The 12,785-nt window shown below is 42.4% G+C and overlaps 1 protein-coding gene across 14 annotated transcripts in view; it reads right to left on the bottom strand.

Annotated features, from left to right (window-relative positions):
* NEO1 (neogenin 1) overlaps nt 1–12,785 on the bottom strand; it is a 210,849-nt gene that overhangs the window by 27,425 nt on the left and 170,639 nt on the right. For 8 of the 14 annotated variants that reach the window (XM_074601904.1, XM_074601913.1, XM_074601900.1 and 5 more), the window contains exons 12-17: nt 11,435–11,484; nt 10,389–10,533; nt 8,910–9,020; nt 5,058–5,252; nt 4,165–4,260; nt 2,793–3,016 (exon numbers count right to left, since the gene is read on the bottom strand). In XM_074601904.1, the coding sequence (XP_074458005.1) occupies nt 2,793–3,016; nt 4,165–4,260; nt 5,058–5,252; nt 8,910–9,020; nt 10,389–10,533; nt 11,435–11,484 (821 nt within the window). The remainder of the gene's footprint in view (nt 1–2,792; nt 3,017–4,164; nt 4,261–5,057; nt 5,253–8,909; nt 9,021–10,388; nt 10,534–11,434; nt 11,485–12,785) is intronic. The other 6 variants (XM_074601902.1, XM_074601906.1, XM_074601908.1 and 3 more) reach the window with 1 other exon arrangement.

The raw sequence follows: 12,785 nt of genomic DNA, 5'->3' as shown, positions 1-12,785 counted from the left end.
TTATTTCTCAACTATCAGTGACAGCTTTTTTTGCTGCACTGGGTGAAGGGTCAGAAAACCATTAGCCGAGTGATACTTAGATTTGTTTTTTAGTTCCAAAGTAAACGCGATTGTGGCCGGATGGGTCAAGTACCCAAGCGTGGAGCAGGACAGCTCTCACACCAGTCCAGTGCCAAAGCCTCACTGACCACCACCTCCCCGGCACAAACGCGGAGCCGTGTGCTCAGAAGAGCTTTCCATCGGCTCTCCAAGAGCCAAGGAACATTTGCTCCCGGCTCTTTGCAGGGCAGCTCAGGGCCATTAGGAAATTGCCGGTGCTTCGGTAGAAGCTGCGCAGACCTTTGGCCTGACCACGTCCAAAGCAGAAAGCTTTTCCTAGCAGCTGGCGTTACAAGCTGGTTTGCCCCCTGAAAAGCACACCGTTTCTTCCTCTCCAGAATACCTAGGGAAATTCCTAACACCACTTAAGCATTCAATTCTGTTTATAGTATTTTTTAGCTCCTGGCTGCCGTCACACGTGGCAGCTGGAGTCCTTTTTTACAGGTTAAAGTTGTACTTTTCATCTCTGCCTTTGAAACTTGGTGTCTTTTAGTTTCACTGCACATCATATTGAATGTAAATGACACATGAAAGGCTGAACTGGAGTGTTAGACTTCTCTGCTTTCTTCATTTTTTAACACCACTTACTGTTTTTAAGATCACAATATATCCCACTGTACTAAACCCTGCTCACCTACTAGAAATAAACTTCATAAATACTACCCTGTAAAATTTATTTTCCTTTTATACAGTCCTAAAAGATCTAAGTTCAGATTTAATATTTCAGCTTATGCTCGAGAGCACACCGATAAATCCCAGGTAGCCTGCCAGCAGGACAACTCTGCCCCACCAACAAAGATGCTTTGAAAAACGCTCTCTGATCCACATTAGTGAAACTACACGGTTCAAAACACAGTGAGTCTTTTAGCTTCAGGAACTGTATCACATCTGGTCCTGTGTTTATATGCTCTAGGTTGACACAACTCCTACAGAAATTGAAGAAAATCGGGCTTCTTAAAGTGGAACCTCTTACGTTGTATTTGAAGCATGCAGCCTCTTCTTTAACAATAGCCTGGGAATGTCAGCATAGAAGGGGGGAGCAAATGTAGAAAATACGAATGAACTGTATCAACATCCAATTTACTGATGAGAGGGAGGGATGAAACAACTCTGTGTTGAACAGATGTAGCTTTGGATACTAGAACTGACACAAAGATAAGATTTCTGTGTGCAAGCGGTGTAACGGAGAAGCTTCGATGCAACTGGGTGAACAGCCTCTAAACATGCAATAAATAACAAAGCTGCTAGAGATGGCCCTGACAAATAATATACTAGCTCATAGTCAATAAAGTTACCAAAGACCTGACTGAAATACAGCAGTTTATTGAACAGCAACGGCTGAAAAGAGGTTTTGCCTTTCTTAAAATGAGCAGTTGTTACTGTTCAACACAGCGGTACAGAATCCATGATTGAAACAAAGGAAGAAAAGCAGGATGTGAGTTCTCCAAACAGCGTGGGTTAAAAATGATTAGAGCAAATGTTCTCCAAGTTATGTCCCTCCAGGCAAATGCTTTTTACAATGAGTAATTTTGAACCGTATTCCATCATTACATATTATTTTTGGTCCAACAATAAACCTTCGTGACCACTGGCCACCAGCACTGAGAACGGTGGGAGTATTTCATTTACCACCAAGGGTGGGTTTTTTTAAGCATTTAACTAATGAAACTGCAGCATTATATAAATCACTCCCGAGACATCCTCTGCATATGACTCAGGAATGTGGGTTCATAAATAACTCGCCTTTAGAGGAAGAACACACATATATACATCTTTTCATTTCAATAAAAAAGAAAATCTGGTTTGTAACAAGATTACTCTGCAAGAGCATAAAGGGAGCTCCACTAGCTGGATATTTTAACAACCATTTCCTTTGAGTCTCGTTTCAAATGTGAAATTTGCAGTCAGCATTTTTGAGGCCTCCAGATAACTCTGAAAATTAAAAAAATCCAACCAACCGACTAAAAACATCCAAAGCAATAAGCCGAACCCCCAATCTAGTCTCCAAATCAAAATAGCAGATGAAAACCAAGAAAGGCAGGGATATCATAATTTTATTGTTATGTATTTTGCACCCATTCAGTTCCCAAAGGAAAGGTTCATTATCAACTCTGTATGAACAGAAAAGGTTGTAAAAGGAAAGTTAAAACCATCAGGGTAAATATTTTCCCTGCATGACTCGCCCCAAAAATGCAGATTGTTCCGCTCACCGGAGAGAAGGCGTTAGCAGCGCTCACCTTATTCACGCATTAGCGGCCCCTCTAAAGGTAAGCCCACCTCCGTCATACAAAGCCATCGTGTCGGGGTGAAGCAGAAAGGACAAAATGGTGACCACCGTGACCATGGTTTCACAGCAGAACCTACTCCGGGAAGCGTCTGCCTGCCTTTCCCGAGCCAGCTCTCCCACCCCCTCACACACAACACCCCGTCTCCCTCTCTCACACTCACGCACACAAAAGAGACCACAAAAACAACTACTTCCACTACACTGAGAAGAACCCTTGAAGTGACGATGTACCTGAGCAGTACCGAACTCAGTCCGGGCAGCTCAAATAAAACTGGGCACATTTCTATACTGATTCCTAAGTGCTTGTCTTTACTCTCAGCTTTCGCTTAACCCTGACTTGCACATGAATGACACGTCTTCTCACTGAAATAACGCAGCCGTGTTAGTGGTGTCGAAACGCCAATACCTTGTACTTCGTATTTGCAGGAATATTGGTTTTCCAGCGGACTGTGTAGTAGCGAGCATCTGTGATCTTCTGGTTCTTCGGCAGAGAGTTGTCTGCCCAAGTGATTCGTATGGTGTCGTGGCTCAGGATGGAAGCCTGAACTCCCACCGGTGGCATCATGGGAGACGGATCTGGCACTGGAGTGTATGGAGCATTAATAACAAACAAATCAACCTCGGAAGTGTCTAGGGAATTGATGGGTAAAAAGTCATGTATTATAATTAAAAAGGGAGAAGGTGGCATTTTAATGTAAACAAAAACAAAAAAGGGGAAATGCAGGGTAGTACAATGAAATGAAAGGTGAGAAATGGAGAAAAAGAGAGAAAAGCCAGAGTTAATAGGTGACATACGACTGGCTAATAAAATTACTCTTGCATCGTGTTCCTTTCTTAAGACAGTAAGACAATATATATATGCTAGTATATATTAATAATCGTATTAGTGTTCAGTGCATCCAGACATGGCCTAAGAACCCCAGACATACAGTAATTTTAGCTTGGACTTTATTTGCCTCAGAACGTCCACTGATTCCTCTTCCAGAAAACAAGGAGGAGGAAAAAGAGCTGGCGGCCTTCTAGATGGGTAAATGCCGCGTTATCAACATCACAGGGAACTGCCATCATCTTTTAAAGAATGGTAATGGCAATCAAGTTCCAAGTATCATACAAAATTGCAGTAACTGAAGAAACTGCAATTCCAATGTCGTCTACAAAATCTGTAAGAGTTCCTGCTCTTCAGAAGACTAAACCAAATAGAAGCGGTAACATCTATACAAAATAACTAAATAATGTCAACAGTCTCGTGGGGAGCAGAGTGAGCCAGAGCACAGCAATCGCTCGCTTGCAAACACATTTGTCTGCCTAAAATCTTTTACTAATGTATTACATGATGGAAAAAAATATATACTTGTTTAGTGTAAGTGACAGCAGATTGAGACTTAGACAAAGAGAATGCAGGCATCATATTGAAAACCTCAGCGTAAAAGACCAGAAACATCGATACTTGTCCATAAAAAGCAAAATAAGGGCAATGCCTTTACAACTGCACCCACACAATTTGTGCTAACGGTAACTTTTCGAATGAGAACATCACTAAGTAGTTGAAAGCTAGGTTTTGTAATTTAAAAATGAAACCAGTTTTAGGTGGTTTAACAAACAGACGGAACAGGCGCGGTAATCGCGGTGAGCCCAGTCAGCTAAAGCGATGGAGTCTACTCGACGCCGCTGAAAAACAAGACCCTTACAGTACAGTCCAGCCTATCCGCAGTGGCCCTGCGGAGGTACGTCAGAAATTCCCAGCTGGGGGGAACTCCAGAGCGGCCCCTGGCCTTTACCTGAGTGCGGGCGGGTGACCGCGCTCTCGTACAGAGGGATTCCTTCACCAACGTTGTTAAACGCCTTCAGAGTTATGACATAGTGGGAGCTCGGGTCTAAAGGGGGGAAGAAATTAAACACTTTTTTAGTGCAAACTGTCAGCGAATCCTATTTTCTGCTTCTCCATGTTCTCTGTTCAGTCTTTTATTTTTTAACTGAAATACATGAAATAACAAGACTAAATTTTAGTTGAGAATGTCTCTGCGCAGACCTTCGGTTAGTGTTCAATAGTTCTCATGCAGCAGAAGTCTACAGTTGCAGCAAACCCACCCGAAGTACTGTCAAAACAGTAGTCAGGAAAAACATTTAATAATTAACATTTTTAAATTGCTCTACTATAATATTGTCCAAAACTCCAATTTTATGGAACTTTGCAATCCTAATATTTATTTTGCTTTCAAGGTATTTTACCTACCACAGAGAATTCTGTGGAGGGGCGAATCTGTATTTTTCTTTTAAAGTAGATGCCACTGTATCTTGGTGACATTTTAGTTTCTTTTTTGCCTGAAGCCACCTGTTCTGCAGCAGCAGCAGGAGAATAAGGGAATGCTGCTCGGCATGAAAGATTCTGTAATAATCATTAAAGGGAAAGCATCAAATCAATGCTTCGAACCTGGTGAATTTAGGATTCTGGGTTTGGAGGTTTTTTTATTCCTCTGCCTCTACCAGCAGAAAACTGAGTTTATTTGAAATTTATCAACAGTTTGGCATCAGGCATAATATCAGAATAAGGAAAAAGATCCTCTTAAAAACATGCCTGTAGTTTCATTTATTTATAATACCGTAAAAGTAGAAAACAGCAATATAAATGAGAGGTAAAAGGTGGGCGCTGATGTTCATTCCCTTTGCTTACCCAGGTTTTCAATGGTGTAGTATCTCTGCTTATAGTCCACCTTGATGGTCTGCGCATGGGGACTGCCAATGCCGTACCCTATGGCGTAGCCTCTCACCACGATGTTCTGGTTCTCGGGTGGAGTCCAGCTTACTACGATGCTGGTGACAAGCGGACGGACATGTAAGGAACTCGGAACTTCAGGAACACGGGTTTCTGTTAAAGGAAAATGATGGATTAAATAAAGGTAATGACATGAAGAGCTCTGAGTCTGTAGGGTCAAATGTAGCACTTGTACTCTGTGGCGACTGAAATCAGTACGCTCCAAAGGAGAGAGCTCTATTGTACACCAGAGAGTGAAGAACTCTAATAAGCAGAAGAAAATTAACATAGTTTCATATACTAATATATTTTAATAGATACTCTCTTTAAAAGAAACGACAATTGTACTGAAGAAAAACATCAGATTTCCTTTGAGGCAAACTTTTTTGATGTTTGTGCATGTTCTTTCCCATTTGTAGTTCTTCAAAATACGCATTAAATTTATCACACCCTCCCCTCCACAAAGCAATCTACTTTTAGTTCTATCATATTACTTACTTGTGAGCATTAAAATAATCACATGGAAGACACACTGGTGATAAAAGGAAGGTTCCTCAGCTCGTTGTACAACTAAATAGAGTATTCCGAAGAACTGTCAGTGAGGTGGATATTGCACGTGCTGCAAAGGTTTGTTGTGGTTTGTCCTATACTCGTCGCTGTTTAAATCCTCCAGTCTCTTCTACACCATTCACAGGCTATACAGACAGACTACGCAACCCTACCACGAGATCAAATAATCCTCAGAGTCCGTATTGAGCGCTCAAGCCCTGCCCCGACAAGCCACACCGATCTAGTCACGACCCAACGGAGGGATGGAATGTGGATCCTTAGCAGCAGCAGGACCCCGCGGTATCTCACCATAATCCCCTAATATTTTTACTAAAAGGATTTTCCCCCAATGTTGATTACAGCTCAAAAGCAATCTAAAAGCACAACTGCACTGTACGTACTAGTGTCCACACCTTTGTTTTAACTTCTCAAAAATGAAATAAGTACTTCTGCCAGGCTACTGGAGCCTGCCATACCTTGACAGATTTTAAATAATTCTGCGCAACAGCAAGCCGAGTTCCCCACTCTAAAATAAAATCAGTTCCGAGAGTTCTGCTTCCTGCAGGGATTTCATTTTAATGAAACATGCTGCATTTATCTAAAAACATTTAATAAAGCATCACAACAGGATTATTTGGCTCCTAATACGGCACTGGCCTGCCAGCCAGGGGAGTTCGTGGTCTCCAGCTGATGCAGCTGATCAATTAAAGTTCACAACTAATAAAGACAAAAAAGCTACAGAATTGCAATACAAGAGATGACATTTTTAACTGCGCAGAAGTTAGAGCATTGGGCATAAACTTTGTACAACTGTTTGACACCGCTTGCGCACACGCTCCCGGCGGGACTTGCACCGACTCCGCAGAACTACACAGCCCTGCTAACGCGAAATTGTAACTGTCTGGCTCCCATTTACATTGATGACACTATAAAGTGAATTATTTTCTATTTAAATTCAAAAAGCAGCCACGGAATAAAATGGAGTTACGCCTTACATGTCTACCGAACCCAAGAAATTCAAGATTAGCTGTAAATGCATTTGCATGGTATTGAAATTACCCACGAGCTTACTAAAGAAAGAAAAGCAAAAAATATACGTCATCTTTCCAGTATGCACATACACCAATATCTCATACACATATAGGGAATGATATGAATACCATGCTACACTGTCTTAACTGTGAATTTTTATTACTTTATTCACTGTAGAGTGTATGCATGAAATTCGATTTCCTGCAAGGACTGCAACACTCCAATTTGAAACTCACTAAAATTAAAAAATCAACACAGAACCAAAGGGTTCTTTTCTTTTCCCTCCTTCTGTCCGATTTAAATTTAATCCTGATGCTCTTGGCAAAGTGTTGCTCGCTCTCATTCCAATGCAGAGAACATGGTCATTACCTTGTGTAAGTGCTGCCTGTGCACAGAGCTGTGCTTCAGCTCGGGGAACCAGCGGTTCCTCAAAGCCACAAGGTTGTGTCACATCCGCAGAGAGGAAGATACACACACGGACGAAAGCCATTTCAACTCTAAAAAGGCATTTTCAATACCTACAAACCTGAACTCTACTGTTAACACTGGGCTTTGCGCTGTTCTTGATTAAGCCATGGAGGATAAGCAATGACAAGTATTAAGATGAGCATCAACTTTGCACAACGCAAAGACTGAAGCCGGGCTCTCGAGTGCTTCATCAGCCGACTGCGGAAGCAATTTTCCAACAGTCCAGAGTAAATATTGAAGGTCTTTTATCATTCTCTCTCCCCGCTGCCAGCATAACTGAATCCCGAGCCACACAGATGTGAAAGCCGTTACTGGATCCCGTGGCATGAAGCTGGAATGACCCTCCAGCTCCTCTAACAAAGCCAAGAGGGAGACGGCCGGTACAAAGCACAAGGTTACCTGTGTGCAACAGCACTAATTAAACACTTTTCAGAAATAGGAACTGTCTACCCAGAACCACCAGCTCCACGCAGGCAGTTCCAAAGGGATTCGCCCCAGCCATCCTTTTAAAAATGGCACTTTTCTTCCATTTTAATTGTTCTTCGTCAGATGCTGGGAAATGCTCACAGATTTGCTCATTTGAATTCTGCAAGAATCAGGTTCCCTCTTGCGAATTATTCTAGTGTAGTAAATACCAAACATCTGGACCAACTATCAAAGGTCGACATTTTTCACAGAATATTTTCTACTTTTATTGCTAACCTCTAAACTGGAAAAACAAGAGGTTAACATGGTGCCATATACCGTATATCATGGATCCATGGATTTGGTGGAAAAGACTGCATCTCTGATGGAGTTATGGTCCAGACTGCTCTACCACTACTGAAAATAGATCAATCTCCCTTTTCTTTTAAAGTGGCAAAATAACAATTACTGGGGGACGAATGTTCTCTTTAGAAAGAGCCCAAGCCAAAAATAAAAATAAAAAAAAAGCCCAGGAAAAGCATTTTAACAAAGCATGGTACCAGTGAAACAGCGGCAAGACTGCAAAGGTCTCTGGGCCACACACCAATGTTTTCCACCGTTTCTTGCTTCTTTCCTCCTACTGTGGCACCTCTCTCCTGTTCGACAGAGTCACAGCTCCAAGTGTGCAACCACAGTGCAGACACCGATAGTTGCACTGCTGCCAACAGGAGCTCCTCTAGTCCGTCACCACACGGTATCCCCGAATACCAAAACACCACATCACCACTCTGTGCTCTCTGAGGCACACTTCGATGGTTTCATTTGCATAATTTCGGTGGTACGTAAGTACATAATCACTATTTCACCTCCCTCCAGGAAAACAGTCCCCCCACTCTGTTTCATAGCATGTAAACCCCTGCATAATTAACAAGATGAATTTTATTACAATATAAAAAGCAAGCCACTATTACCATTATATGAATCTGATAATGTATGATTATTTAAATATTGAAACACTGACGTTGTAATTCATAATTGGGTGTTTCTTAGCAGAAAAACACAGTGCCAACATACAGCAGTAGAAAGCGTAGAGGCAGGGTTTAATTTCAAGCTATTTAATTGACTTGGCAAGAATTTTATGTTAAAATAAAAATTAATTTTAATCATAAATAAAACACATTGTATAATTAGAACACAGTAAAAACAACCGAATAAAATCAGGCTTGCCTTTTAAAAAGGCAATCAAACATTACTGTGCCCTGTCCACGAATTCTAATGCTTTTGAAGTCACAAGTATCGTCACACTTATGATCTTACCATCTAGGTCACTCTCAAACGTTTCCGCTGATACCCAGTCGGTGGCAGGTCCAGTCCCGTTAACGGTCAGGGCAGCTACTCGGAAGCTGTATTCTGTGCCTCGTTCAAGACCTAAGAGACAAAGAGCACCCAAGACATCACCACCAGAACTCTGACCCTGAGCGCAGGAATCACAGTTCCTAATTAAAATACAGGTACAGCCTGAGGGCGAATTGCCTCTCACCCACCATTGCCCCCTGAGCGGAACAGGCGGCCAGGAACAGCAACAGCAGCTCCACTGATACCAGTCGGGGTGTGACAGCTGAACTGTGACCAGGGACACCCAGCGCTGTGACACTGCAGACTGTCCCTGTGGGCCACTGGCAGACACCGTGAGGTGCTGTCTGCAGCCGGCTTTAATTGCTGGCGATTAATTAGTTTTAAGTACAGAACCACCCGCATCCATAACTAAAAATAGTATACAGTATAGACAACAAGTGACCAAAATGAGCAAATAGTTGATTTATGGCACATAGGAGTGGATAATCAGTAACGCAAGCAGTATGAAAACACACTCAGAATTTGGTATATGGAACTTATTAAACCGGCTTTGTTGCTGGCAAAAATATTCTCTAGTTACAGGCGTATATCGACTCCCACTCTGAGAAAACTAAAACTGAGTCACAGCTGGAGTTTCTGAGAACAAATCAAAACATCTCGTTAAAAAGCGTGTATTCATTTTCTAGAGAAGCACAATTTCTTCTCTTTTGACCAACTGCTTGTTTACCGAGATTTAAAAAATGAACAATCTGTAGTCTTGCTCCTGTTCTCGTGTACTGTTTATTTCTGCTATACAAAATTATAGTTCTGGTAACAATATATAATTTATACTAAACCATGTACTAGGCTGTATTTTCTTTAAGTGTATAAAATCAAGAGAAGATATATTATGTTCATGCCAGAAAGAAGAAAAAAGGTTAATGTCAGTGAAATTGGGTGGGATGCTGTGCGCGGGTGCCTGAGGTGAGAAGCTCACACGCGGGATCTGCGCTGGGCTGGTGGGCGAGTGGGGCAGGACAGAGCACAGACACCTCCACCACACCCATGCGCAGAGAGGGGAGTCTGCCAACCGCCCCCCCCCCCCAAACGGCATCTCTCCAACATCCGTCTCCAGACTTTTACTTCTGGCATTTGGTCCTGAGCTTATCGTGTCTGTCCGTCTTCTCCATGCAACCCCTATGCCTTCTCTATAGGTTTTAAGAGGACTCATCCAGTCCCTCGGCAAATCAACGGCGAAATGAGGGCTAGAAAACAGGTCACAAGACTTCGGTTACTGTGAGCCAGCCCACACTACCGCATAACCTACGACACTCATTTTAAGTGCTTTTATTTTTCCTTGCAAGGCAAGAACCCTACACAAACATGTCTTCTCAGCCTCAGCCCGCTAAAAGCACCTAAAAACCTCCTTCTGCCAACAAATGCTTGCAAATAACAGCTCACCTTCGATCAGCTGAAACAGCTGGGTCCCACCAATGCTCTCCGTTACGTCACTCTTGCGGGACGCCTTACGGTAGCGAATTTTGTAGCCAGTGATTTGCCCGCTGTGTGTCCCCACAGGAGGAGGCTGCCAGTGCAGCATGATGCTCTGCGGAAGGCAGGAGGTCGTTACAAAGCCATCGCCCCCCGCGCAGCCAGGGAAACTACTACTAATGCTGCTAATACTTCACGAAACACAAAACAGAAAAACACGCATACAGGAAGTACTGCATTTTCATACAGTAAGCCATAGGCTTATCGGTAAAAAGTAAAGCACCTCTGATTCATCAGCAGCCCAGGTCACGCCTGTGCCTCGAGAAGTTCAGCTCAAAGCGCTTCAATCCTATTAGACCTTCTGAGTCCAATTTCACAAATGGCCCCTTGGGTTTCCCTTTCATTTTCTTCAGGTTATCTTAAGACACATGTGACTTGAGGATCTATCTTTAAGAACTGGTATTGCCTCTAAAGGGTACAAGTTATCTGACCGGTAGTTTATGTGGAGGAAGTTATTGATTTTTAATCATATGGGAAGTAGAAGAAAGTATTTAGAAAAGAGTTCTTAGAAAGGGCTTTTTAAAAAATCTCCAATCATAATCACTAAACTCGTAATGACGGAGTACATAATTTTCTCTTTTGAAGTGCCCAGGACACTACAAACGCAGTTTATATCCACATGCACATAAACAATAGCTCATCAACAGGAACACATTCAAGCTCTGGTGCTTCAGGCCTTTGAGCCTGATTAAACCTTATTCATAATTAGCCGCCAGGCTTTGGTACACTGTCACTGTCCTCACTGCATCCCATGATGTACAGCCCACAGCTGCATCAGAGTTTCTAACGCTTCAAGCCCCATGTTCAGGTATTCTCCTGTTGAGCAGCTCATGCACAAAGAGCTGAAAAGCAGCACGGTAGAAAAAAAGACCCAACGCAGCTGTAAAATTTGGTCGATCTGAGATCCACCAACTCTTTATTTACCCACTACCAAGGGGAAATTCTCCACATCTTACCTTGGAGTTCCGTACCTCCAGCGTTAGATTCTGTGGTGGAGCACTGGGGACTAGAAACATTAACGGAATTAGAAAACCAAAATTTCCATATACCATATCAAATACTGTATTTCCATACACAACTACTCTCTGCTATTGTTCATTATGAAAGTACAAACCTTGCTGGTTTAAGAGACCATATAAAGCAACTCCAAAATTCTACCAGATACTTTATGACATACAGTGACCGGCTTAGGAGGTTTACGGATTCTCATCACAAAGAACGAACTCACTTTTTATTCAGGTCTTTACTTATCACAGGTATCTAAATAAAAAACGTCTGAAATGTAAAGGTACTTCCCATAAACTCTGAGAGAAGAGCACATTCAGTACTTTTCAAAATCAAGTCTTTAATTTACATGCCAGATTCTGTGAACCCACATTTAAAATTCTAGCCATGTTTTTTTGTTATTGTGACTTTCTGCAACAGGAAAAACTCAAGACTCAACTCAAAACTCAAGAGTCAACACACCGCTGTGTTACTGAAGAGGTGAAGCGCATTGCAAAGGTAGTGTCTGCTGCTGAACTTCCACTCTTTGTTAGTTCTTTACCAGCTGTAGCGAAGCTCCATCAGACAAACAGGCAACGTAAGAGAGAACCTGAGACGGAGGAAATCCTCGTCGCGGCACTTCAGCCTCACAAACATTTGCTCAAAGGCAAAGATAAAGGTTCCCTGGGAGGAAGGTGAGGGTCCAGGCAAAGCACAAGGACAGGCGAGCGGCACAACAGGACTCAAGATTGTTCCGGCCTGAATAATGCATTTTCCAAATAACTCACACCAGCCACAACAATACCTAAGAAAACACTCCTGAGCACGTACAGTGAAAGTGGCCTGCGATAAGGGAAAGGTACACTGCGGTGTGGCTAAACAAATACCCCTCTCCCACTAGCCCACAACAGAAACAGAGACAACGAGGATTTGCTTTTCCTTCTCTCTTGCCAACTGGACTGAGTCTGAAATCACCAGACCGAGGGGTTAAAGTGCTACGTCCTTCAAAAAGCAAGAACACAGGTTAAGAGAAGGAAATGAAATAAAGTCACGGGGTTTTTTGATGTTTGTTTGTTTTACACAGTTGGCGCCTACTTCAAGAACAACCTAAAAATACGTCATGGGTTTCACAAGGAGTGATTAATAATTCATGCTTATATTGCAGATCTGGTGAGAGAAAGACAATCAGTAGGACAACAGGGAGGGATACACGTATGTAAATATATTCATATACACATATCTCACCACGTGCACAGTTCACGTTACGTCAAAGTAAGCTTAGACTCAGATCAGACTATGAACTTGTCCAGGCGGGCAGATGAA

The sequence above is a fragment of the Larus michahellis genome, chromosome 9 (genome assembly GCF_964199755.1).
Source record: "Larus michahellis chromosome 9, bLarMic1.1, whole genome shotgun sequence".
Lineage (NCBI taxonomy): Eukaryota > Metazoa > Chordata > Aves > Charadriiformes > Laridae > Larus > Larus michahellis.
The sequence above is the reverse complement of the archived record's forward strand: the minus strand, read 5'-3'. Positions and strand labels throughout refer to the sequence as shown.